Source organism: Palaemon carinicauda, chromosome 15, assembly GCF_036898095.1.
Source record: "Palaemon carinicauda isolate YSFRI2023 chromosome 15, ASM3689809v2, whole genome shotgun sequence".
NCBI classification, from domain to species: Eukaryota; Metazoa; Arthropoda; class Malacostraca; order Decapoda; family Palaemonidae; genus Palaemon; species Palaemon carinicauda.
Genome location: NC_090739.1, coordinates 29,461,538 through 29,487,128, shown reverse-complemented (window position 1 = coordinate 29,487,128; position 25,591 = coordinate 29,461,538). Strand labels below are relative to the sequence as shown.

General features: G+C 42.1%; 1 protein-coding gene across 3 annotated transcripts in view; it reads left to right on the top strand.

Moving 5' to 3' along the window:
- Window positions 1–25,591, top strand: part of LOC137654537 (transmembrane protein 181) — a 198,601-nt gene that overhangs the window by 114,316 nt on the left and 58,694 nt on the right. For all 3 annotated transcript variants that reach the window (XM_068388251.1, XM_068388252.1, XM_068388253.1), the window contains exons 9-10: window positions 5,347–5,496; window positions 16,747–16,849. In XM_068388251.1, coding sequence (XP_068244352.1) covers window positions 5,347–5,496; window positions 16,747–16,849 — 253 coding nt within the window. The remainder of the gene's footprint in view (window positions 1–5,346; window positions 5,497–16,746; window positions 16,850–25,591) is intronic.

The following is a 25,591-nucleotide window of genomic DNA, read 5'->3' as shown; positions in this document are numbered from 1 at the left end:
TCTCGACTTACTGCTTTCCAGTTTCAGATCCAGAGGCAGCTCACATAGACGCTTTCCTGCTGGACTGGTCTCACCTGGACGTTTATGCCTTTCCACCTTTCAAGGTCCTAGACAAGGTGCTGCAGAAGTTCACCTCTCACGAAGGGACCAGGTTGACATTGGTTGCTCCACTCTGGCCCGCGAGAGAGTGAGTAACAGAGGTACTTCAATGGCTGGTAGACGTTCCAAGGAGTCTACCTTTAAGGATGGATCTCTTACGGCAGCCACGTAAGGAGTCTTCAGCAAAGCCTCCCCGCGCTTCGTCTGACTGCCTTCAGACTATCGAAAGACTCAAGAGCTAGAGGATTTTCGAAGGAGGCAGCCAGAACGATTGCGAGAGCTAGGAGAGCATCTACCATCAAGGTCTATCAGTCGAAGTGGGAAGTCTTTAGAGACTGGTGCAAGTCATCATCCATTTCCTCTTCCAGTACCTCTGTAGCCCAAATTGCAGACTTTCTCCTACATCTGAGAAATGTTCGCTCCCTCTCAGCGCCCACTATTAAGGGCTACAGGAGCATGTTGGCGTCTGTGTTCAGACATAGAGGCTTAGATCTGTCCAATAATCAAGATCTCCAAGATCTCCTTAAGTCCTTCGAGACCTCTAAGGAGCGTCGTATGGCAACTCCTGGATGGAACTTAGACGTGGTCCTAAGGTTCCTAATGTCCGACAGGTTTGAGCCATTACATTCAGCCTCCCTGAAGGATCTCACCCTCAAGACGCTTTTCTTAGTGTGCTTGGCTTCGGCTAAAAGGGTCAGTGAGATCCATGCCTTCAGTAGGAACATCGGCTTTTCTACAGATAAAGCCACATGTTCACTTCAGCTTGGTTTTCTTGGCCAAAAATGAACTGCCTTCTCGTCCTTGGCCTAAGTCATTTGATATACCTTGCCTGTCAGAGATCGTAGGCAACGAGCTTGAAAGAGTGCTGTGTCCAGTTAGAGCTTTGAAGTTTTATTTAGCTCGGACTAAATCCTTACGAGGTGGATCTAAAGCTTTGTGGTGCTCAGTTAAAAAGCCTTCATTGCCTATGTCAAAGAATGCTTTGTCATATTTTATTAGATTTTTAATCCGAGACGCTCATTCTCACTTGAGTGAAAAAGAGCGTTGCTTGCTTAAGGTTAAGACGCACAAAGTAAGAGCTATAGCAACTTCTGTGGCCTTTAAGCAAAACAGATCTCTGCGAAGTATTATGGACGCGACCGTTTGGAGAAGCAAGTCGGTATTCGCGTCATTTTACTTAAAAGATGTCCAGACTCTTTATGAGGACTGCTACACTCTGGGTCCATTCGTTACAGCGAGTGCAGTAGTGGGTAAGGGTTCTACCACTACATTCCCTTAATTCCAATATCCTTTTAATCTTCTCTTGAAATGTTTTTTAATTGGGTTGTACGGAAGGCTAAGAAGCCTTTCGCATCCTTTTTTGATTTGGCGGGTGGTCAAATGTCATTTCTTGAGAGCGCCCAGATTAAGGGTTTTGATGAGGTCCTGTTGTATGGGTTGTCGCCCTAGATACTTCAGCTCCTGGGAGTCTTTCAGCATCCTAAGAGGATGGCTGGGCTTCGTGAGGAAAGCGGACTAACAAGGCAGAGTAATCGTTAGAGTCAGCTTCCTTACCAGGTACCTATATTTATTTGGGTTAGGTTATGATATAACTGTCAAAAACTCTAAGCATATACGCCGTAAACTGTATTAATTCTGGTCTCTACCCACCACCATGGGTGTGAATCAGCTATTATATATTCACCGGCTAAGTTTAATATTTAAAAATGATATTTTGATTATAAAATAAATTTTTGAATATACTTACCTGGTGAATATATACACTAAATTAAAGGCCCCCCCTTCCTCCCCGATAGAGACACAGCGGGATAAGAAGAACTGGAGCTGTTTACATGTATATGCGGTATCTGGCCGATAGTTGGCGCTGGTGGGCACACCCGCTACCTTCATGGCGATCGCTCGCGAGTTTTTGAATTCTGTCGAGCCGTCGGAGACGTCAGCTATTATATATTCACCGGGTAAGTATATTCAAAAATTTATTTTATAATAAAAATATCATATTTCCTTTACTCACTGGGTTATTTTTCCCTGTTAGAGCTCTTGGGCTTATAGCATCCTGTTTTACCAACTAGGGTTGTAGCTTAGCTAGTGATAATAGTAATAATTAATTGACATTTACCCATAATATTTTTGAAAATTAGAAAATTTTTCAACACTCAACAATTTAAATACATCCGCTGTAATACCTGAAACAAACTGATCTGATTAAGATACTTGAGTACAGAATTAAACATGGATCTATATCCATTCATGGCTAAAATAGAAAGTTTCTGATCATGAAAAAGGAACTGGAAAAATTTAACTTCAAGCTAGACACCTAGCTTTGTACCAATCAAAATAAACATTCCATCATTTTTTACAAAGATTATTGGTATACAGTGAACCCTCGTTTATCGCGGTAGATAGGTTCCAGTCGCGGCCGCGATAGGTGAAAATCCGCGAAGTAGTGACACCATATTTACCTATTTATTCAACATGTATATTCAGACTTTTAAAACCTTCCCTTGTACGTAGTACTGTTAACAAACTACCCTTTAATGTACAGAACACTTAATGCATGTACTACAGTACCCTAAACTAAAACAGGCACAAATATTAAAGGTGATTTTATACCATGCATTTCCTAAACATGCTAAAAAGCACGATAAAAAATGGCAACCAATGTTTTGTTTACATTTATCTCTGATCATAATGTAGAAACAAACTGGAGGTAGAGCTTTGCTTATTACCCAGACATATTTCCCATACTTTTCCCTTAGAACTACATCACATCTTCCTACTTTAGATTATATATATATATATGTATATATATATATATATATATACAGTATATATATATATATATATATATATATATATATATATATATATATATATATATATATATATATATATATATATATATATATGTGTGTGTGTGTGTGTGTGTATATATATTTATATATATTTATATGTATACACATATACATACCTACATATATACATAAATACATGCATACATATATATATATATATTACTGTATATATATGGGTTATGGAAAAAATCCGCGAAGTGGTGAATCCGCGATGGTCGAACCGCGAAGTAGCGAGGGTTCACTGTATTGTCTTTTAGAACATATAATAGAGTCTAGAGGGCCTTAAAAACAGGATACAGTGATAGCCTCTATTCAGTCAATTGTAGCATGGATGGGTTTGGATGAATCACCTTTGAGATAGGTTGTTTGAGCAGATTGCTATGTACGGCAACCTTCTTGGACACTCCGCAACAGTGGCCACAGATATATGAACCATTCTCTCTGTGGCCAGAAAGGGGCTATTGGCATCATCCTGTTGTTCAAAGAGATCCTGAACTTGATTAACACCTGCTGAACCATGGCAAGCGGTGGAAATTATACTAAGTAAAGAGTGCTTACTTCACGAAAGGAGTACTAAAATATCTAGACTAACAATTTGGCTCATAATGGATAAGCAGAGTTTTGAAGGCATTTACATTATCGAGAGGCAAAATATAAGGATGCAGGCTACCACCTGGGTTTTCAGCCTAGCAAATTCTAGTTGTCTAAAAGATCAGGTAGAAATTTGGGAGAGCAATGTTTTCGCATTGGAGGGCAAAGTAGGCACATAATTCGAGGCTCTTCGAGAAGATCTCAGATCTGGTAGATGCTATGTACCACTAGACTCCTGAAAAGTGAATTAAAACCACTAGTTACCACTTGAAGATTTAGGTTACGGTTTAAAATAGAGTAGGTCAGGCCTGAGCCTTATACCCTGATATATGCAATGCCTTCAGTACTTTGAGGATTACCACTTCTTAAAGATTGGATCTAGCACAAGGAATAGACCTTGACATTCAAATTTCACCATCTTAGGCCATTTTGACTTCTAGAGTTGTACAGGTGAAGATGCATGTCATCCAGTATCATCCTCTTTCATGGGCTAAGAAATTCATATTCAAATCTGAGCTCTGTCATCTGTATATCATCGCAGAAAGAGCAAGGAGGAAAAAAATTTGCAATTTATATTTAGCAAACATCTGATCTTAGTCAGAATACTCTGCCTTGGCAGTCTGTCATCACACAATTTTTTCTTGCATCTGAAAAGCTCCACGGCATCAGTATGCCAGGCTAAGGGGAGAAGAGTAACTGTAATGTCTATTAGTTTCCTGTTCACGTACTAAGCATCAGCTAGCTTATAGTAGCTAAGTCTTGCTTTGCATAACATAGATGCAAGGAATTCATATGGTGTTTAAACTTGAATATGGTTAATCTATTGAAATGCAGTAATTAGTGCCACTGAAATAAAATCCATTAGGTAAGTGCCAATTGTAAGTAAAAATTCCAGTAAATGCATGATTTTTTTTCTGTCTTGGGCATTGGAGAATCACTGTGATGGTAGTACACTGGACTACATTATTCCAATAACATTTATATTTATTGTACTGCATTATGTGCAAAAATATTTTTGTACTCTTTATTATCAATAATGAGTCATAGCAAGTTGTATCAGCACTGGAAAAGACTATACTTTTCATCCTCCTCCTGATCATGTTCCTAGTTCATTCTTCATTTAGTCTTATTCTCAAGTGGTGTAATCTTACCTGAATGATTAGTTAACTGACTTGCCTATTTTCATGTGTAAAAAGTACTGTACAAAGTGTACTTTATTCACTTGGAGATATATTTACTTACAGCATTACTATAAAAATGCATGGGACACTTGGTTTCTGAACAACTGTCACAAAGGGCTTCATTGGATCTTTTGTACCTTTGCAGATGCTGGGATTTGTAACTGCTTGACTTCACCTAAATTGTAATTTTTGTTTTATATAATTGATAATCTTTTTATGAACAAGTTACATTTTAATTGTTTTCATATAAACATATCAACCATAAATGAGTAATGAATCATCACCTCTCAGTCTCCATTATTGCTAAATTGCATTCCTTTTGTGCTAACCAATAGGTTGATAGTTTTTACCTATTGATGTGTTATCAGCGTGCTATTATGGTTCTTTCGTGAGTATACAATTCTGCTGAATCTCCGTCTGAGATTTGATGAGTTTATGTGAAAAATCTTTTGTTATAAAACAAACCATTTTCCATGGAATTGGTGGTTTTAGACGCAACGTATTTTGAAACTTAGATATAATGACTATCATTATTAAATATAAACTTTTCATGTACTGATTCTTTATGGAGAATCCAAGTTACCAGTAATTTTAATTACACCTTTCTTTTTTACCCACAGAATGAGAGGACATTTACATCATTCTACTTACCCAAACTTACAATTGTTGGCCTGATCTGGTTAACAGCAGTTACTATGGCAGCGTTACAAAAATATAATGAGCTCAGAGATCCATTGTATTCTGCTGCTCTTGAGACTAATAATTTTCAGGTGAGTTCTGTTCAAGATATATAAATATCACATGCATCATCATTTTAATAGTAACATGATTTTTTAAATTAAACCCTATTATTTCATTACTTTTAATTAAAAAATTTATAATTTTCTTACCTTTTCAACTGAAACCTATTTTGTTCTGACACTAAATATAAACCCTTTAACTATTTATTAGGGATTATACATTTGACAAAGCTGGAAAACTAATCATGAGACTATTAGCGAGGTGTATCTGCCCCACCACTAGTTGGTGGTAGGGAAGTGGATGGCTACCCTGCTCACACACACACATACACACACCTGTGCATAGTTGCCATTTTAGCACTTTTTGTGCTAGATTTGGCATGTTTCTTGTAAGTCTAGCGCGTTTTTTTCCTAGTTAGTGCGGCTGTGCTATTCGACGCTTTTTAGAGAAACCTAGCACAAAACAGCGCTTTTCCATATGATAAAATAAATGAGAAAGTGACTGCATTTCTCTATCTTTTGACGTAGTGTATCATTGTTATATTTTAGAGGAGACTGCTGTTTCTATGTTCACAAACTATGTTTGTTCCCATACTAACAAACCTTCTGTTATTTATTTGGATTATCTTTCGGCGAAGCTGGAAGGTAGCCATTAGACTCAAAGGGAGGTAGCGGCCCTGACTAACCGCTTGAGCGGGTAAGCTGTGGGATACCCAGCCGCTTCTATATATACTCTCACAGCTGTGAGGTATGCCACTTTTTCTTTTGGCTAGGTAGAAAGTGGATGTCTCCTCCCTTTCCTCCCAAGGCTGTCATTGGACATCTTTAATTGCTTTCTTTTCAGGTGTGCATGATTTCTTTGGATCGCCTTCATGCGGACCTGTCCTGGGCGCAAGGTTGCTACTTGCCATACCTTCATGTCATCGTTGGATACCGACCAGCACTCTCTGTGTCCTTCGTGTAGAGGGCATCGTTGCGAGCTGGGTTCGCCTTGTGCAGAGTGTGGAGAGTGGCCTGCCTCCCAATGGGAGAAATTTGGGCGCCGCAGAAAGAAGGCCAAGTGTGATCTTTCTCCCTTAGGGGCGAGGAAAGCGTGTTCTTCCTTTCGCACCCCAAATCTCTTTCAAAACCTTCTCGCTCGCTCTCTTCCGGGGGACGATCGAGCAGGAGCACAGACCGACTACCTCCTTGGCAGCCGTGGGGTACGAGGGGGGTTAGTTGCTTCCCCTAGAGGAGCAACTTCACCTCCATCTGCCGTGGAGCCATTCTCCCTTTCAAATGTGTTGCAGGTGTGGCCAACCTTAGGGATTTCTGGACTCCCATCGAAGGAAGAACTTCTGCGTCTCCTTCAGTGCGGTGCCAGGAAGGACCCTTCTCCAGAGCTTTCAACATCTCATCTTTAGAGCTGTGTGAAGTCCATCTGTCGCCCTCTCCTGGACCTTCTATGTGCGGACAAGGCGATCACTCGCACTCGCCCCTCCAACGGCCTCTTGCTGACGACGACCCTACCCGCTATCTTGGGACCTCATCGTCCTGTATCCTTCAACTTTCTGTTTCTTCCCACAGGAACCCATCGGATGCTGGTGATGATCTTCCTGAGACCAGCGCTCCTCCTACCAGCAGCGCAAAAGGAGGAGCCTCGCCTTCTCCTCGTCCTTTGGGACACACTTCTCCTGATCGTTTTTCGCGATGATCGAAAGATCATCTGGATCATAGGTCATCACGATCCGAAGGCTCATCTTCTGAAAGGCTTTCTTGCTCTACAGCTTCACGTTCACGAGACCTTCAGTCTCAATGCTCTCCTCGGAGGCATTCCTCTTCATAGGGAGAAGTCTCGTGATCGCACTCTGCACAATGACAAGCATCCCAGTCTAGACCTAGGTCTAGATGCTTGTGTCATAGTTTTCGACGATCTAGATCACAAGGACAACACTCATGCTCACGAGGACAACACTCCCATTCACGAGGGCGGCGTTCACGCTTGCGAGGGCACTGTTCGCGAGGCCGACGCTCACGTTCGCGAGGCCGACGCTCACGCCGTTCAGAAACCGCTCGTTCACGATCGCAAACCACGCTTTCACGATCAAGGTCTAGACATTCCTCGTCTAGAGGTAGAGATAGGCGTTCGCGCAGTCCATCAAAGCGTAGCCCCTCAACCCGTCCTTCTCCTAAAAGACCTCGGACCGAACCTGATCAAGAGACTGACCGTCCCTCAGACAGGCGTCCAGCTAAACCTCCAGTGCCTTTTACTGCCTGGGATGTTTTGGCAAAGTGTTCATCTATGCGACGCTTGGAAACGCGTCCCGATGTGACACATTCTCCAGCGACTAGGGTTGCCCCTACTCAGAGGCCCCCTCTACCAACTTCATCAGATGTAGGTGCTTCTTTGCTGCATCAGGAATGTGTTAGACCTTTCGCTTCCAGTATGGCTCCTAGTGCTCCCTTTGCGAGCACTTTTGCTTGTGAATCGCACCCGTAGTCACGTGAAACTCACAATTTTTTTAGCGCGAATCAGCGATTTACGCGAGCAATTCACAAGCAGATGTGTCGGAACTGCGAGCAGTGTGGTACCAACACCTCCACCTCCGCCTTCGGCTACTACCACCTCCAGCGGTAGGCCGATACCCTTTCCAGAGGTTTTAAGGAGCCTCCTAATAGGTTCAATAATGTCATTATTCCAGATTGTCCTTCTCGTCCATTAAAGGAACATGTTCCTGTACCGCAGAGACTCTTCCCTGCATTGACGCAGGCTCCCTCAAGGGCTCCCCCTAGGGGACGTTCTCCTTTTGGACCTTCAAGGGAAGCCCATGGCTTGCCTAGAGGTTCTGAGCTTCCTGCATAGGTGAGCACCTTCTTCTCCACCCTGCAGAAGTCTCTGGGTGTGTCTCCTCCACCGCCACAACCTACAGCTGCTCCAGTTAAAGCTACCCCTAGGATTCCTTTGTGGTCCTCTTCATGTTTGTCTCATGGGAGTCTAGACCCTAAAAGGAGACCAACGTAGGACAAGGCATGGAGATCACCTTCATCCTGATGTGTGCCGAGGGCCCTCCTTCTTCAGACTCTTACATGGGCAATCTGCCTTTTATTCGGGTTAAGGCAAGAGAAACCATGAATGTTAGGCAGAAAAGAAGGCTGAGAGGCGTAACACCACCTCACGGACATCATCCACCCTAGGACGAGTAGGGACATAGGCACGCCCAGGGAGATAGCTGTCCGTCCCTTTAACCCTCAAGAAATTGAGATAGTGCCTCCGGACCAGTATCCGATTTCTTTACCTCCTCTGGAGGAAGAGCCTTCAGCTCCCACTGCCAAAGCTTTGGCTGCTGGTACCTCGAAGCCCTCGTAAGTTCCCCCTCCTAAGACCGCGGAAGAACGTTGTGGGAAGGGAGTTGAAAGACGCCAAGAAGGGAGTTGAAAGACACCAAGATGAAACTCAAGAACTTTGCGGCAAGGGAAGCTTGTTTGGCCGAGGCACAGAAAAGGTCCCCTATGGCGGGTCCCCTCTATCCAAACTGTTGACGAACTTGCCCTACCCCAGGCTCTGGATGTGAGCCTGGAGGTGGACGACCCCTTGGATACTGATGATGAAAATCTTTCAAAGGTGGCTAGTCCAAACTTTCACTCTGAGCAAGAGAGACACCAGTCAGAGCACACCTTTTGGCAGGTCCTCTCTTGTATGAGGGCCATCAATAGGCTGTCTGCTCCCAGTACCACCACCCAGGAGGATAAGGAAATGGTTCTTGATGAAATATTCAAGACCCAGAAGCCTCCCAGAACTAGTGCAGCTTTGCCGTAATCTAGAGGGCTTGACAGCCACCAAAAGGAAGGCTATCGCTCAGATAGCTGGAACTTTTAGTTCCTTGAGGGCAGGTTCATCCTCTCAGTCTCTACCACTTCCTTTTGTTTTACAAAGAAAGTACCATGAGATTGAAGAAGGGGAACCACATTCCACGATGTTCCTCAACCCTTCAGTAGAGTCTCTAACAAAGGGTCTCCCGGCTCAAACCCTCTCCTCTTTGAGGGCTTCCCTCTAGGCAATTGAGCTCTTCAACATAGAGAGAGGCACGAAGTACGCCATGCATGTGGCTTCATAGCTTATCCTATAGCTAGGATCCTTGGGGTTCATGGGCCGCTCCCACAGTCTTTCGAAGTAATCAGCCTGGAAGACTTTGGAGTCTTTACTTTTGTCTGTTACCCGAACTCTTGAGTTCCTATCGCACCATGTCGTCAACTTGTGGGTGAACGCTATACCTAAGAGAAGGGATACCGTCATCAAGAAATGCCACAAGCAAGTGCTGAAGGTGGAAATCTCCCGGTTGAGGAACTCCACCCTTGAGGGTTCTTCTCTCTTCATTCCAGAGGAGATAGAGAGTGCTGCTGAACATTCGAGGAAATCATCAAACGATTCTCTCCTCCATAGGGCCCTAACATCGAGGCCCTATAGTAGACCTTCCAAGTCTTCTTGCAGTCAACAAGCACATTCTTTTTCTTATCCTTTAACTTCTAGGACCTCAGGACCTACAAAGGTGTCTAAATGGCCCTTTTCATCCAAAGGCCAGAAAGGGAACAAGTCCTTCAGAGGTAAGAAGGGAGGAAAGGGAAGTGGCCCAGGTGGTCACTCCCACTAGGAATGTCATTCCTCTTCACCTACACTTGAGGGAGGATGCCTGCAGCGCCTCTGGCAGAGGTGGTAATTTCACGGGGCAGATCCCTGGACGGTCAAAATGAACTCAATAGCGTATTGCATCCCATTCATTCAATCTCTCCCTCCTCTGACTAGGGATCCTGTGCATCTAAGCTTCTATGCGATGGGATCCGCAAAGGAGCTGGCCCTCAGGGCCGAAGTCCAGACCATGCTGCAAAAGGGTGCTCTCCAAGAGGTTGCCGACAGGTCCCCAGGCTTCTACAGTCAAATTTTTCTGGTGAAAAAGGCGACTGGAGACCAGTCATCAATCTCTCCCCTCTGAACAAGTTTGTGCAACAGACACTCCGTTCAGAATGGAGACAGCAGATATGGTCATTCAGGCAGTTTGACCTAGGGACTTCATGTGCACATTGGATCTAAAGGACGTATACTTCCAGATCCCAATGCGTCCATCTTCAAGGAAGTATTCAAGGTTCATACGTGAGGACTAGATATACCAGTTCAAGGCTCTATGCTCTGGTCTCATGACAGCTCCTCAGGTATTTACCAGAGTGTTTGCCCCAGTGTCATCGTGGGCTCATAGGAACAGCATTCGTCTCCTCGGATATCTGGATGACTAGCTAATCCTGGCAGACGCAGAGACGACCCTTTTTCATCACTGAGACATGCTTGTCGAGTTTTGTCAGGATCTGGGAGTCCTGATAAATTTCGAAAAGTCATCACTGCAGCCTTTTCAAAGGCTGGTATACAGTACCTCGGTATGATAATACAGTAGATACCGTCCAACAGGAAGTCTTCCCATCAGACGAAAGAGTTGAGTCTGTTAGATCATCTAACCTCTCTCCTCCGTCTGGTTCCAAACAGCCGTCTCGGGATAAGATCCCTGCAATGGCAGCTGAAGTCAGTATGGAACTAATACTCAGATCTAGCGGACACTCGAGTTCCCTCCTCCAGATTTGATGCTCTTCACAAATGAATCAAAAGAAGGATGGGGGGCCTCAATTGCTGCATTACACGATCTCAGGCCTTTGTTCAGAGTCAGAAAGGTACCAGCTCATAAATGTCCTAGAGATGATAGCAGCATACCTAGCTCTTCATCAGTTCCAAAAGTTGCTGGCACATCACTCTGTGGTGTTGATGAGCGACAACACCACAGTATTGGCTTACATAAACAAACAAGGCGGTACCTTTTCGCAACCTCTATGCAATCTTGTAATAAAGATCCTCAGATGGTCAGAAGAACATTTGGTGTCCCTATCAGCTCGCTTCATTCCGGGCAAGGGGAATTGATTAAAGCGTCTCAGATAGTAGGCTCCGAGTAGTCTTTGAATTGTCAGATAGCCAACAAAGTCCTGACTTTGTGGGGTCCCGACTGTAAATCCTAGATTTTGTCAATGTCGTCTACTGTATTGCAATATTCGTGGTCTTCATGCAAATATTCATGACCTTACAGTTGCTTCCAGACAGTATGATATTCTTTTGTGCTCAGAAACTTTGGTTTCTAATATGAGGCATTCATCTGAACTCCTTATAACTGGTTTTAAGAAGCCAATAATGTTGAAATGCGATGCCATCCTTAAGGCCAGGGGAATGACGGTGTATATTAGGACTGAGTACCCTGCTTTTCATAAGTCCTGCTCTGAATGTGGATGTCATAAGATTTAGGTAATAAAAGTTTGTGGCAGGCATGACAACTTTTATTTGTTTGATCTACCAGAATCCTGACATGGATGATTCTATCATCAATTATCTTCTTACCATTATGGGTAACATACAAGAAGATGATGATAGAAAGGCCTCTTTTGCCTTTATTGGTGATTTCAATGCTCACCATAGGGAGTGGTTAAATTCTGTTTCTCCTACCGCTCATCATGGCTTAAGAGATTTAGACTTTGCCTATGAATCAGGCTGTGAGCAAATCAAAAGTGAAGCTACTCATAGGTCTGGTAACTGCTTGGACCTTGTATTCACCGACTCCCCTGACGTTATAACAAGTAAGGTTGGTTCTCCAGTTGGGATATCTGATAATGCCTTGATTTCATTAGTAGTGAATATTGAGCAGCCTGCCCCTGATGTATCTTACTCAAGCAGACTGGAATGGTATTTTGCATGATCTTTTGGACTTGAATTGTTCACAATTGTATAGTAGTGTTGATCCTGTAGTCCCATTGAATGAGAATCTAGTCATCATAATTGATAGGTGTATCCCTTCTTGAGTAATAAAGTACTGAGTGAAGGACAAACCATGGTTCAACGATAATTGTAGACATGCTTATTTGGAGAAGCAGGAGGCCTATCATCTTGGGGGGGGGGGTTAACAGATCAGATTTGACATGGAATAACTATACTCGGCTAGAGCTTTTGCTCAGACTGTTTATGCTTCAACTGAAAATGAATACAATTTTACCATAAAAGAAACCCTTTCTGGTACAACCCAGGAGCATAAGTGGTGGACTACCCTTAAATCTGCAGTCTATGGTGTAGCTGCAACAGCTCCTCCTTTACTTACACCGGATGGTTCTGTCACTCATTGTCCAAAGGAAAAGGCAACCCTTTTGGTAGATGTGTTTGACAGTAAGCAGAGTAATGAGAATCTCGAACGTTCTCATTCCTGTTTTCCTAAGGCTAAACTACCTAGTTTAGCGTTTCGATCTCGGAAATTAAAGCTCTCTTGATGGACTTTGATGCTTATGGAGGTGCAGACACAAATGGTATTTTCCCTTTGATTTTTATAGACTGCATATTTCTTAGCTCCAAAGTTACCTGTTATTTTGCGCAAGTTAGCAAGGAGAGGAGCTTTTAGCACTTGTTGGAGAATTGGTAATGATACTCCATTATGTAAATGTGTTTGTGGTAGCTCAAGTCCAACTGATTACCGCCCAATTTCCATAACTCCCATATTATCTCATGTTTTTTAACGTCTTAATAGGTTTACTGAAGGTAATCATCTGTTTCTTAGTTTGCAATTTGGTTTTCATAAAGGCCTTGGAGCATGTGATGCCCTTCTTACAATCTCCAATGCTGTACAGAAAGCCCTTGATTGTCGTCAGGAAGTACGTATGATTGGACTTGATTTTAGTGATGCCTTTAACCGTGTTAATCATGAGGTCTTTGAAACTCAAACATTTGGGAATTGGTGGGTTGTTTCTTAGCATCATTATTGAAGTTTTAAGTAATAGATTGCAAAGAGTTGCTGTTCATGGACACCATAGTGAGTATAGGAATGTGATATTTGGTGTTCCCCTGGGTGGTGTTCTTGGCCCCTTACTTTTCATACTATATACACATGACATGTGGTTTGATCTGGAAAACAAGCTTTTTGCATATGCAGATGATGCTACTATCCTTTCTTATTCCTTATCTAGATATTAATTTCTGGCACCATGGTTCAATTAGTTCATTATGCATTTTGCATAAGATTTTTTATAATTCTGACTATCCTTTACATTCAAATCTTCCCAGAGAGTTCCATCCTGTTCGTAATACTAGGTATGCAGTTAATTCTAATAGTCTTACCTTCTCCATCATGAGGCTCAATACTACGCAGTACTCTATTAGTTTTTTCCAGGTATGACCAAATTGTGGAATGATCTTCCTAATGGGTTAGTTGAATTAGTAGGACTTCAAAAGTTCAAACTCACAGCAAATGTTTTTATGTTGAATAGGCTTACATAAGTCCTTTCATAGTTTATATATCAAATATCTGTTTTAATGTTGTTAATGTTTTTAAAATATTTTATTTTAATTTTTCATTACTCCTTATATTGTTTATTTATTTCCTTATTTCCTTTCCTCACTTGGGCTATATTTCCCTGTTGGAGCCCTTGGGCTTATAGCATCTTGCTTTTCGAACTAGGGTTGTAACGTAGCTAATAATAATAATAATAATAATAATAATAATAATAATAATAATAATAATAATAAAAATGATAAAAATAAATATATATATATATATATATATATATATATATATATATATATATCTACCTATCTATGTATGTATGTATGTATGTATGTATAGGGAAGATAAAGTGAGAAAGACTAACTGAGACGAGAGTGAGGACTAAGAAGAGCTGAAAAAGATATACTAAATGGCTAAAAAATCACAAAACGGAGCATAAATGTGGGTGTCAGGAGAGCCCCTCATGCACTGCAGATGTTTCTTTTACCAAAGAGCAGTCTCACATCAGGTAAGGCATCTTATGATTGATGGATTGTAATGAACAAATGCTTCCAGAGAGAGATGCAAAGCAAATAAATTTAAGGACCACTGCACCAAGAAAATGTGGGTAATGAACTTCCAGAAACAATTCCCGTACACATTCTATGTAGTAATTGCTAGGCAAACCAGAATACATCTTAATATGCTGTAACAAGCAAAGAATCTGGAAAAGGTGCAATTGGTACCAACATGACTGAGACTGGCATTGTCAGTTACCACTTACTGGTAAAATGTTCCCTCTTTTTCTAAGGATGTTTTTATTGAAGGGAAAGAAAATGGGAATATTTTACGGGTAAGGGTCAATTAAACAGCTATTGGAGAAGTAGTAATATGAACATTAGGGAACTTTTATAGAAATCATTGTCTACGGGCTGCCAACGCAAGAGCCCGTGGCTTACGAAAGGTAAGACAATCTAAAACGAACGAACGAATGTTTCTTTCTGCTACTTGAGAATCATATGGATTCCTATGGACCTTGACCTTTACTTTACTTTACTTGGTACTTTGATTATTTATGACATCAAGCTTGGATTTAGAGATCAGGCATTGAGGCAATTTTTCTGCTTCTCAAGCAATGGGTTTTGGTAAATTAGTAAATGAACCTTCCTGTATATTGACTCCTGAAGAAACCTTGGGGTTTAGTTAAACATTCTTCATTACAGTATTTTCTTCTTTTTATTTTGGAGAGCTACTTTCAAATACCCCTTTTTTTCCTCTCAGATTTTTCTGGGAGGTTCAGATCATCCATGTCTACTTTGACTTTTTTTTTTTTTTTTTTTTTTTTTTAATATACTTGGTGGTGTCATTAGTGGCAAATATGTCAAACCTATTCTGTACAAGAATCTGGACATCTGGTGGCTTAGGTTAATAATTTTTGGTAGTACAATACTACTATTTGCTTTTTCTGTGACTATTTACATGTGTGTTTAGATGTGGGTCTAAGTATAACGACAGTAGTGCGAGAATATGGTTTGCTAAAATTCAAATAGGCTGACCCTGTATTAGGAATAGAATTCTTCAGTTGATTGGATTTTAAGGCATTTGAAAATGAGAGAGGTAACTATCAGGATTCTGAAATTTAGTACCTGCCAGAGAATGAGAAGTTCTCGAATCTAGGAGATTGGATATTATGCTAGCATGAGGTGAATTATTACCTAAAAGCTTTTCTAGCTACACCAAATTGATATGTTTGATGTTTGCAGGTTCAATTATATGGTAGATTTTTCAAATTTGTGTTTAGGACATTCTTAGTTTGGAGAGTGAGCACCTGTATAATAGTAATAAAACTTGTTAGTTAAACAATCTGTAGAGTTATCATGGAACTTTGGGCAATTAAAACGTTTTCCATTAGTACATTTGACATTTATAAGACCAAACTCCTAACACTTGTAGCATTACTTTGGGCGTGGGTGAAATTTCCTGACAGTGATGTTTAAGTGTATAATCTTAATATAGTCAAGAAGGTAAGGTGTAGAAAATAGCAATAAGGTGGCATTGTTGATTTCTTGTAGCCTTTTAACTTTAAAAAGAGTAGGAGGGCACCTCTTCAGTATGTCCTCTTCAGAAAACTCATAGAGAGATTTACAATAAATTATTCCCTTTACATGGTTAAAGGTGTGGTGTGGAAAGACTCTGGATATTATAAGAATGATAGGGTGTAAAAGTACTCAATAATATTGCTTGAGTTTCACTATAGTCCATTTCTTTTAGCGATGCATATTTGCACCAACTCGCAGCGGTGCCCTTTTAGCTCGGAAAAGTTTCCGGATCGCTGATTGGTTGGAATTATCTCGTCCAACCAATCAGCGATCCGGAAACTTTTCCGAGCTAAAAGGGCACCGCTGCGAATCGGTGCAAATATGCATCGCTAAAAGAAATGGACTACAGCAGCTTTGATCAGCGAATGTTGTGAACACTATACAATATCCCGTTGCTGGGAAAGACTGAAATTTCACCCTTGTGGGTAAAGTGAGGATGTCTTATGGTATCAGTTTATCTTGCATAAAGTTCATTTAAGAAAAAAATTTCTATGTTACATTTGTAAATAAGGTGTAAGATTATCAAAATAACCTTTTAAATTAGTTGAGAGAAAAAAGATCATATAATTAATATTACAGTCGTATTGAATTATTATCATGCTGTTTTTATTAATGTATCTATGAAATTTGCTTGACTACAATACTGTATGCCCAAAATTTATATGTTTAAAGTTTATAGTTCCATATTATTTGTTAACTTTTCCCTTTGTGGGAAGTCTATGAACCTAATTCCAATTTGAATAAACATTTGTTCCACATTTTGACAATTACGATAAGTGTTTCATATATTTTAGATTTTTTTTTAGCTTTATTTTAAGTCTGTTGTTCACTTACAACTGTGCAGTGTACAAATAAAAATTATTCTCTCATTACAGAAATTCAAGGTGTTTTTCTTCATTATTGGCGCCATTTACTTGTTATATCTTCTGTACTTGATTGTCACTGCTTATAGTGAATTAAGATCAATGCCATATTTCGGTAAGTTTTTTTTATCATTTACTCTTAATTCATTACTATTTAAAATAACGATTCTAAAGGGTTTATTTCCTACAGTCTTTAAACAGATTTTCTAAGAAAGTTCAAGCTTGATTTTATTTTGATAAAGATGTGACAATACAATAATACCTAGCCTTACATTGTTGATTGGTTCCAAGAGACTTGACATACATTGATTTAAGATGTAGGTGGGATTTTTTGCTGTTTATTGCTTGAGCACACTATTCTATTTTATTTCTCTTCCTTTTGTTTTTTTGAAGTTTTTATAGTTTATAGTCTATACGGAAGATATTTATTTTAATGTTGTTACTCTTCTTAAAATATTTTATTTTTCCATGTTTCCTTTCCTCACTGGGCTATTTTCCCTGTTGGAGCCCCTGAGCTGATAATATCCTGCTTTTCCAACTAGAGTTATAGCTTAGCAAGTAATAATAATGAAAATAATAAAAGTTCCCTGTTCATGTTCTGAACATGAAAAAGTGCTTACAACCTGCTTTCATTTTATAAAAACCAGAAACGTACATTACTAATTTTCAATATTAAACTTAGCCGGTGATCATATAGCTGTCAGGTCTGCTGCCCGACAGAAAAACCTAAGGACAAAATACGCCAGCGATCGCTATACAGGTGGGGGTGTACATCAACTGCGCCATCTGTCGAGCAGGTACTCAAGTACTCCATGTCAACACAGAATCAATTTTCTCTCTGTCGTGCCACTGGCAAGACATACTAAATACGCTGCTACTAACTGGATTTGTTTTCACAACTATTTGGTGAAGTACACTATTCCAGTTTTGAGCTTTCGCTATGCAGGGGTTTTATCTTCATCTCAAAACTTGAACTCGTTTTGGATAGATTTAATTATGGTGACAAAGAGAGTATGGACTCTCTTTCACTTTTAAATGGCCGACCCTTCCCTTAGACGGAAGTGTGTTTAGGTTTTTAGTAATTTTGCTTAACACGTTATAGATCTATATATTTTATATCTCTCCGCCTTTATTAGGCCTCTTCGATTAACTTTCCATTTATTATAAACATATAAAAATAAATTTTTATGTTTTGTTTATATGCGACCTTTCCTGATAGTAGGCGGTCCTAACTTGGAACCGAAGTTAATCAACGTTGAGCCCGTTATATCGTATTTAGCCTTTAAAGAATTTAAAACTTTTTAAATTTAATGTTTTATGAAAGAATTTCTTTGATAGTCTCGTACTGTTTTCAAAGATGAACTAACGTTTAGTTTTTTAGACTACGCAGTTGTTGACGTTCAGGACGTTCAACATGCGCTCTATCGTTACGATAGAGAGAGAGTTTATCACGGTTTCACTTTGCAGTAAGAGTAAATCGATTCTGACGTTTCGTTCATTCTTTCTTAGCTTAAATGGTTTAAATTCTAAATTAAAGGAACTTTTTATTTGGAAAACCTTTCAGTTTTTTCCTTTAGCCAAATAACATGTTTTGACGATATATAATTGGGCTCTTCTTTCAGGTGCGAAATCAAGAGAGAAAGAGAGAGAGAGATAGAGACGGAGGGAGAGAGAGGAGAAAAAAACGTTCCGTTCAAGCGGGTAACGTTGTTCTCGTTTTACTCTCCTCCCTAGTCGCTGTACGGGGAAGAAGGTAAAACGTTTCTAGGGTTTTATTCTTGTCCCCAGGCTATGTGCGGTGAGAGATTGTAAACGTAGTTTATTTGAACTAGTGTTTAGTCTTTTCCAGCCACTGAATTCTTTATCTTTATATATGTTTTCTGTTTTTGCTAGTATTAATGAGCTGCATTATACGACTGTTTTCGCAATTACTACCTTTTAATGAAGGGTAGAATTGCGTGTTTCATGTAGAAATCAGTAAAAGTTTCGATTTCAGTGAAATAAGTGCAAAACAGAAAATCGAAGTGATAAAGTGATATGCGCAAAGTGTTACAGTGTTGCGTCCGAGGGTTCGTCTGTTCGTGCCTGTCATTCACCTAGTCCGGGACCTCTTGCAAGCTCCCAAGCCCAGGGGAGAAGTAATGTCGAACGACTTATGGGTTCGTCAGGCCTTGATCAACGAACATACGTTTCCCTCCGTGGTTTCGGGCGTATCTACCCAAGATCGCCCCACCCACACAAAGACGAGAGAGCCCATTTACTTCTCGTCTGCGGAAGAGGTTTCTCGTAAGAAACCATGGACCAAGGTCTCGCAGCTTATTAAGTGCAAGTCGGTCCCTTCCGCGCAAGTCCAACGGCCCAGTTGTAGCCACTGGGTCAGTTCGGATTCGCTGCAGTCTTCCGACGACTGCTCACCTCCTAAGAGAGGCAAAGCGGTACCGCAACAGGCAGTAACACCGTCTGTTGCCGCACCTGCTGCTGTAGACCCTAAGTGGTCTTTGCTACAGTCTATGCAGACACAGTTAGCATCTTTTATGCAGGAGTATCGTGCGGAGAAGGTTGACGCTGCACCCGTTAGCCTACAACCAACCACGGTTGTGCGTACAGTAGACACTGACGCTACCTGCTCCCGCACTCCGGCTGTGAGAGTTCCACCACCCATGCGCAGTGTACCCTGCCAGCCGCACGTTGACGTTCACAGATGCGCGGAACCCTCCGTTGACGTTCGCGAGTTACAACAACAACCTAAGTTGTTTTGTTTTGACGCGGTGCGTCAACCTCCGCATTCTAGAGTTGTTTTGACTGCTCAGTATAGACAGTCAAAGCAGTCTCGAGTGAACACTGTATGTCCTCACGCACCTGTTGTGGTTGACAGTTCAGTTGTTGACAGTTCACAGACTGTCAAGCAGTTACATGACGTTGCCTTCTGGTCTGCTACTAATGCACCAGTGCTGTATGTCCTCACGCACCTGTTGTGGTTGACAGTTCAGTTTTTGACAGTTCACAGACTGTCAGGCAGTTACATAACGTTGCCTTCTGGTCTGCTGCTAATGCACCAGTGAGACCCTCACTGAGATAACCTAGCTTTTCTCGGACAAGGTTCCTGTAGATGAGAAAGTGCTGTTCTCCCTCCTACTGATATTCCTTTGAGGACTCTGTCATTTGGAGAGGAGCCTTAAGCTGCTTAGCCTCCTATGGACTTTAATTAAATCATGATGATTTTTTAAGGATCTTCGTCCGGATCTTGTAACTGCTGCTCCTCGTTCGCCTAACGTCAGAACTTACACTAGGCCTAGCTACTTCGAAGCCGTTGTTGTTAAGCTAGTGCTCTCTCGCTCTCCTAGAGAGCGTTACGTTGGCTAGGCGACTGGTTTTTGCACCAGGAGGAGTTTTAGGGATACAGCCTTTGTTTTCCCTTCTTTTAAACTGGCTTATAGAGCGAGAGTCTGATAGGACACGAGAGAAGTTCTCGGCTAGGGAGTTCATGCCTCTGCCCAGATAGACTTCTCAATTCTGGGAGACGCTCCAAGTTGTTTACAGGTCAACTTCTCAACTTTTGTCGAGCCTTTGAAGTTTTGCTGTACTATTATGTCACACATAACAAGGCTTCCAGGGATGGTAAATGGTTCCGCCTCAGTCGCTAACCCCGTCTTTTGCCACACCTGCTCCCGTAGACCCTAAATGGGCTTTGCTGCAAGACATGCAGTCCAAGCTTGTGTCCTTGATAGAGGACTTAAATACGGAGAAGAACCTTCTGGCCAACAACCTTCCAACCGGTTGGTTGTGCGCCCTGTTGACGCTGAGGTATCCTACTCGCGTCTGCCAGTTGAGGTGGTTCCTCCACCGATGCAACCCAGTGTGGGTTGCCAGTCGCACGTTGACGTTAAGCGACGCTCGGAGGTGGTTGTTGACGTTCAGTGTGTCTCTAGGAAGACGTTCAACAACCAGCAGAGGTGACTTGTTGTGACGCAGTGCGTCAACCTCAGCAACCCGGTAGGGTGTTGACTGCACAACCCAGACAGTCTAGACAGTTTCGGGTTGACGCTGTACTTCCTCGCGCACCCATGGTTGTTGACAGTTCACAGACTGTGCAGCAGTGCCATGATATTGCGTCCGGCTCCGTCACGCATCCACCAGTGCGACCGGATTCAGCGAGTCAGACGTTGCCCACTCCGTTGCCGTTTCCTCATCAGTTTCGGATGAGGAACCCTCTGATGAGGACGTTGCTGAACAAGACGATCAACCCCCAGCCCTGCTATCCATCCAGAAGATGCTGAAGAAGGAACGCTGCCCAGTCAGGCTGTGGATGAGTCTGGTAGGGACACTGTCATCCGTGGATCAATTTGTGTCACTAGGAAGACTACACCTCCGTCCTCTTCTATACCATCTAGCTTTTCACTGGAAAAAGGACAAGACGCTAGAAGCGGTCTCGATCCCGGTTTCCGGAAAGATAAAGTCTGGTCTGACTTGGTGAAAGGACTATATCAACCTTAGAGAGGGTCTTCCCCTGACTGTTCAGACTCCCAACCACGTTCTCTTCTCGGACGCATCGGACGTAGGCTGGGGTGCGACATTAGACGGTAGGGAATGCTCGGGATTATGGAACTCGAGTCAAAGGACAATGCATTTCAACTGCAAGAAGCTACTGGCAGTACGTCTGACCTGGAAAAGCTTCAGGTCTCTCCTTCAAGGCAAAGTGGTGGAGGTGAACTCGGACAACACCACGGCTTTGGCGTACATCTCCAAGCAAGGAGGGACCTACTCTCTGACATGGTACGAGATCGCAAGGGACCTCCTCACCTGGTCAAAAGGTCTAGACATTTCACTAGTAACGAGGTTCATCCAAGGCAACTTGAATGTCATGGCAGATTGTCTCAGTCGGAAGGGACAAATAATTCCAACAGAATGGACCCTCCACAAGGATGTATGCAAGAGACTTTGGGCCACCTGGGGCCAGCCAACCATAGATCTCTTCGCAACCTCGATGACCAAGAGGCTCCCAATATTTTGCTCACCAATCCCGGACCCAGCAGCAGTTCATATAGATGCCTTTCTACTAGATTGGTCACATCTAGATCTATATGCATTCCCTCCGTTCAAGATTGTCAACAAGGTACTGCAGAAGTTCGCCTCTCACGAAGGGACAAGGTTGACGCTAGTTGCTTCCCTCTGGCCCGCGAGAGAATGGCTCACCGAGGTACTTCGATGGCTAGTAGACGTTCCCAGAACACTTCCCCTAAGGGTGGACCTTCTACGTCAGCCACGCGTAAAGAAGGTACACCAAGGCCTCCACGCTCTTCGTCTGACTGCCTTCAGACTATCGAAAGACTCTCGAGAGCTAGAGGCTTTTCAAAGGAGGCAACCAGAGCGATTGCTAGAGCAAGGAGAACATCCACCCTTAGAGTCTACCAATCGAAGTGGGAAATCTTCCGAAACTGGTGCAAGTCAGTATCCGTATCCTCGACCAGTACCTTTGTAACTCAAATAGCTGACTTCCTCTTATATCTGAGGAAAGAACGATCTCTTTCAGCTCCCACTATCAAGGGTTACAGAAGCATGTTGGCATCAGTCTTCCGTCACAGAGGCTTAGATCTTTCCAACAATAAAGATCTACAGGACCTCCTTAAGTCTTTTGAGACCACGAAGGAGCGTCGTTTGGTTACACCTGGTTGGAATTTAGACGTGGTACTAAGTTTCCTTATGTCAGACAGGTTCGAACCGCTACAATCAGCCTCCCTGAAAGATCTCACCTTTAAGACTCTTTTCCTGATATGCTTAGCCACAGCTAAAAGAGTCAGTGAGATTCATACCTTCAGCAAGAACATTGGATTCTCATCCGAAACGGCTACATGTTCTACAACTTGGTTTTCTAGCCAAACACGAGCTGCCTTCTCGGCCTTGACCAATATCGTTCGATATTCCAAACTTATCGTATGGTTGGAGATGAACTAGAAAGAGTCTTATGTCCTGTAAGAGCTCTTAAGTTCTATTTAAAAACCTTTACGAGACCCGTCTGAAGCTTTATGGTGTTCAGTTAAGAATCCATCTTTGCCTATGTCAAAGAATGCTTTATCCTATTTTATCAGACTGTTAATACGAGAAGCTCATTCCCATCTGAATGAGGAAGACCAAGCTTTGCTGAAGGTAAGGACACACGAAGTTAGAGCTGTCGCAACTTCCGTGGCCTTTAAACAAATTAGATCTCTGCAAAGTATATTCGACGCAACCTATTGGAAAAGCAAATCAGTGTTCGCGTCTTTTTATCTTAAGAATGTCCAGTCTCTTTACGTGAACTGCTACACTCTGGGACCATTCGTAGCAACGAGCGCAGTAGTGGGTGAGGGCTCAACCACTACAATTCCCTAATTCCATAACCTTTTTTAATCTTTCTCTTGAAATGTTTTATTATTGTTTTTGGGTTGTCCGGAAGGCTAAGAAGCCTTTCGCATCCTACTTGATTTGGCGGGTGGTCAAAGTCATTTCTTGAGAAGCGCCTAGATTAGAGGTTTTGATGAGGTCCTTTAGTATGGGTTGCAACCCTTCATACTTCAGCTCCTAGGAGTCGCTCAGCATCCTATGAGGATCGCGAGGCTCAGTAAGGAAGACGCACTTAAAAAGGCAGAGTAATTGTTCAAGTCGACTTCCTTACCAGGTACTTATTTATTTTATGTTTGTTATTTTGAATAACTGCTAAAATGAAATACAAAATACTTAGCTCATAATAATGTCAACATGTAATGCTGGTCTCTACCCACCCCCCTGGGTGTGAATCAGCTATATGATCACCGGCTAAGTTTAATATTGAAAAATGTTATTTTCATTAGTAAAATAAATTTTTGAATATACTTACCCGGTGATCATAGATTAAAGGACCCTCCCTTCCTCCCCAATAGAGACCCAGTGGGCCGAGGAGAAAATTGGTTCTGTGTTGACATGGAGTACTTGAGTACCTGCTCGACAGATGGCGCAGTTGATGTACACCCCCACCTGTATAGCGATCGCTGGCGTATTTTGTCCTTAGGTTTTTCTGTCGGGCAGCAGAGCTGACAGCTATATGATCACCGGGTAAGTATATTCAAAAATTTATTTTACTAATGAAAATAACATACTTCCATGTGAAGTACAGTATTTAATGTTATTTTATGACTTGAAAGACCGAGATAAGGTGGGCTGAAGTAATGTATGTTGGATTTTATTTTTGTATTTGATAGTAAAGAGAGCGGCGTAAAGTTATAACTGACCTAAATTCCTCTAATGTAAAGTGGGGTATTACTGTAGCTATAATAGTAGTAGACCATTCCATGTTGATAGACACCTAAGTAGGTGCCAGTGGTGATTATCAGTGATCTACGTCTGAGGGAAGAGAGGTTACTGCATCTCATAACTCAGTAGCCTTTGTACTAGCACAGAACTCTGCAAACATGAACCAACCATTTTCGTGAGATTTTGATTTATATAGAGTAGTTGGCAACCTAGGCATCATATTCATGTGTTACTTGTATTGATGAGAATATAATCTCATTTTGATGATTTTATGTTGTGAAGGCTGTGACACATATATATATTTGAAACATATAACTACTGGGTCATGGCCTCTTGTCCAGAGTATATATTTATTCACTAAATTTATAAGTGCTAAATATTTTTGGACTGTTCGGATGATGTGTGGTATGCAGGAACGTTTTTTGTTAAAGACTACAACTTCAAATACCCAAGAAATATTGTTTTCCCTGCCCCAGGGCCAGAGTATCATCATAAGGCACGGACTCTGACTGCATTATGGAGACCCATGGGTTCAGGCTCTATTGAACCTGACAGCCAACAAGTAATCGATTACTAAGAACTAATACTACCTGGGGACTTTGTTTGCACCCATTAACCATGTTTTGTTTTGTTGCAATACAACCAACATTGTTTATCAAGTGCTATTATTTGTGAGGGAGTTTCTTTAAGAACAGTGAATGGACAAACCCCTTATTCCAAAGAAAGTACATCCCTCCCCCTCTGGGCAACCTAGGTCCCTCAACCTTTGGGGCACCAATTACATGAAAAGTAGTGAATGGCTTTCATGCTAACATGGCGCCGAACGTCTTGTAAGACCTGAACAGAAGTTCCCTCGAGCGTTCCTGTTGACGATTCCCAGAACGCTCGCCCTCGCCGTAGGTGAGGCGAGGTAAAAGTGTTTTCTAATGTTAAGCGGCCAAGCGCAAGCGTCTTCCTTTCAGGCGCTCGACAAGCGCCAGGAAGCTGAACGTGATGGCGCGCACCAGGCGGCTGAGCTTGATGGCGCGAGCCAAGCAGCTGAGCATGATAGCGCTTGCCAGGTGGCTGAGCGTGACGCCTCGCGCCAAGCTAAACGTGACAACAACAGAGCATTGGTCATCGAGCGTTCAGCAAGGCTAGCTACTAACGCTGCTGTAAGAGTTTGACTCGATGTTTGTAACTTAGTGCAACTTCTTGGTTTCTCTTGTTCGATGATCTACCGTTCTAGATGCGATCGGCATAGTTCTGAGCGTCTGAATCGCGAGCGTTATTGTTCTGAAAGTCACGTGGCGCCAAGCATCAAGAGCTTACATGGCATCAAGCTCCAAGCAGTTGAACTTGACGTCGAGTGTCAAGCAGTTAATCATGACTCCGAACGCCAAGCAGTTGCGTGTCGTCGAGCATCAAGTAATTGAACATGACGTCGCGTGTCAAGCATAGCTCCAAGCGTCTAGATCGCGAGCGTCTGAATCGTGAATAGTATTGTTTCGAGAGTCACGTGACGCTGAACGCCAGGCAGTTGCTTGGCGTCTGGCTTCCAACAGTAGGACTTGATGTCTACATGACCATGAGCGTCTAGCGTTGGAAGATTGTT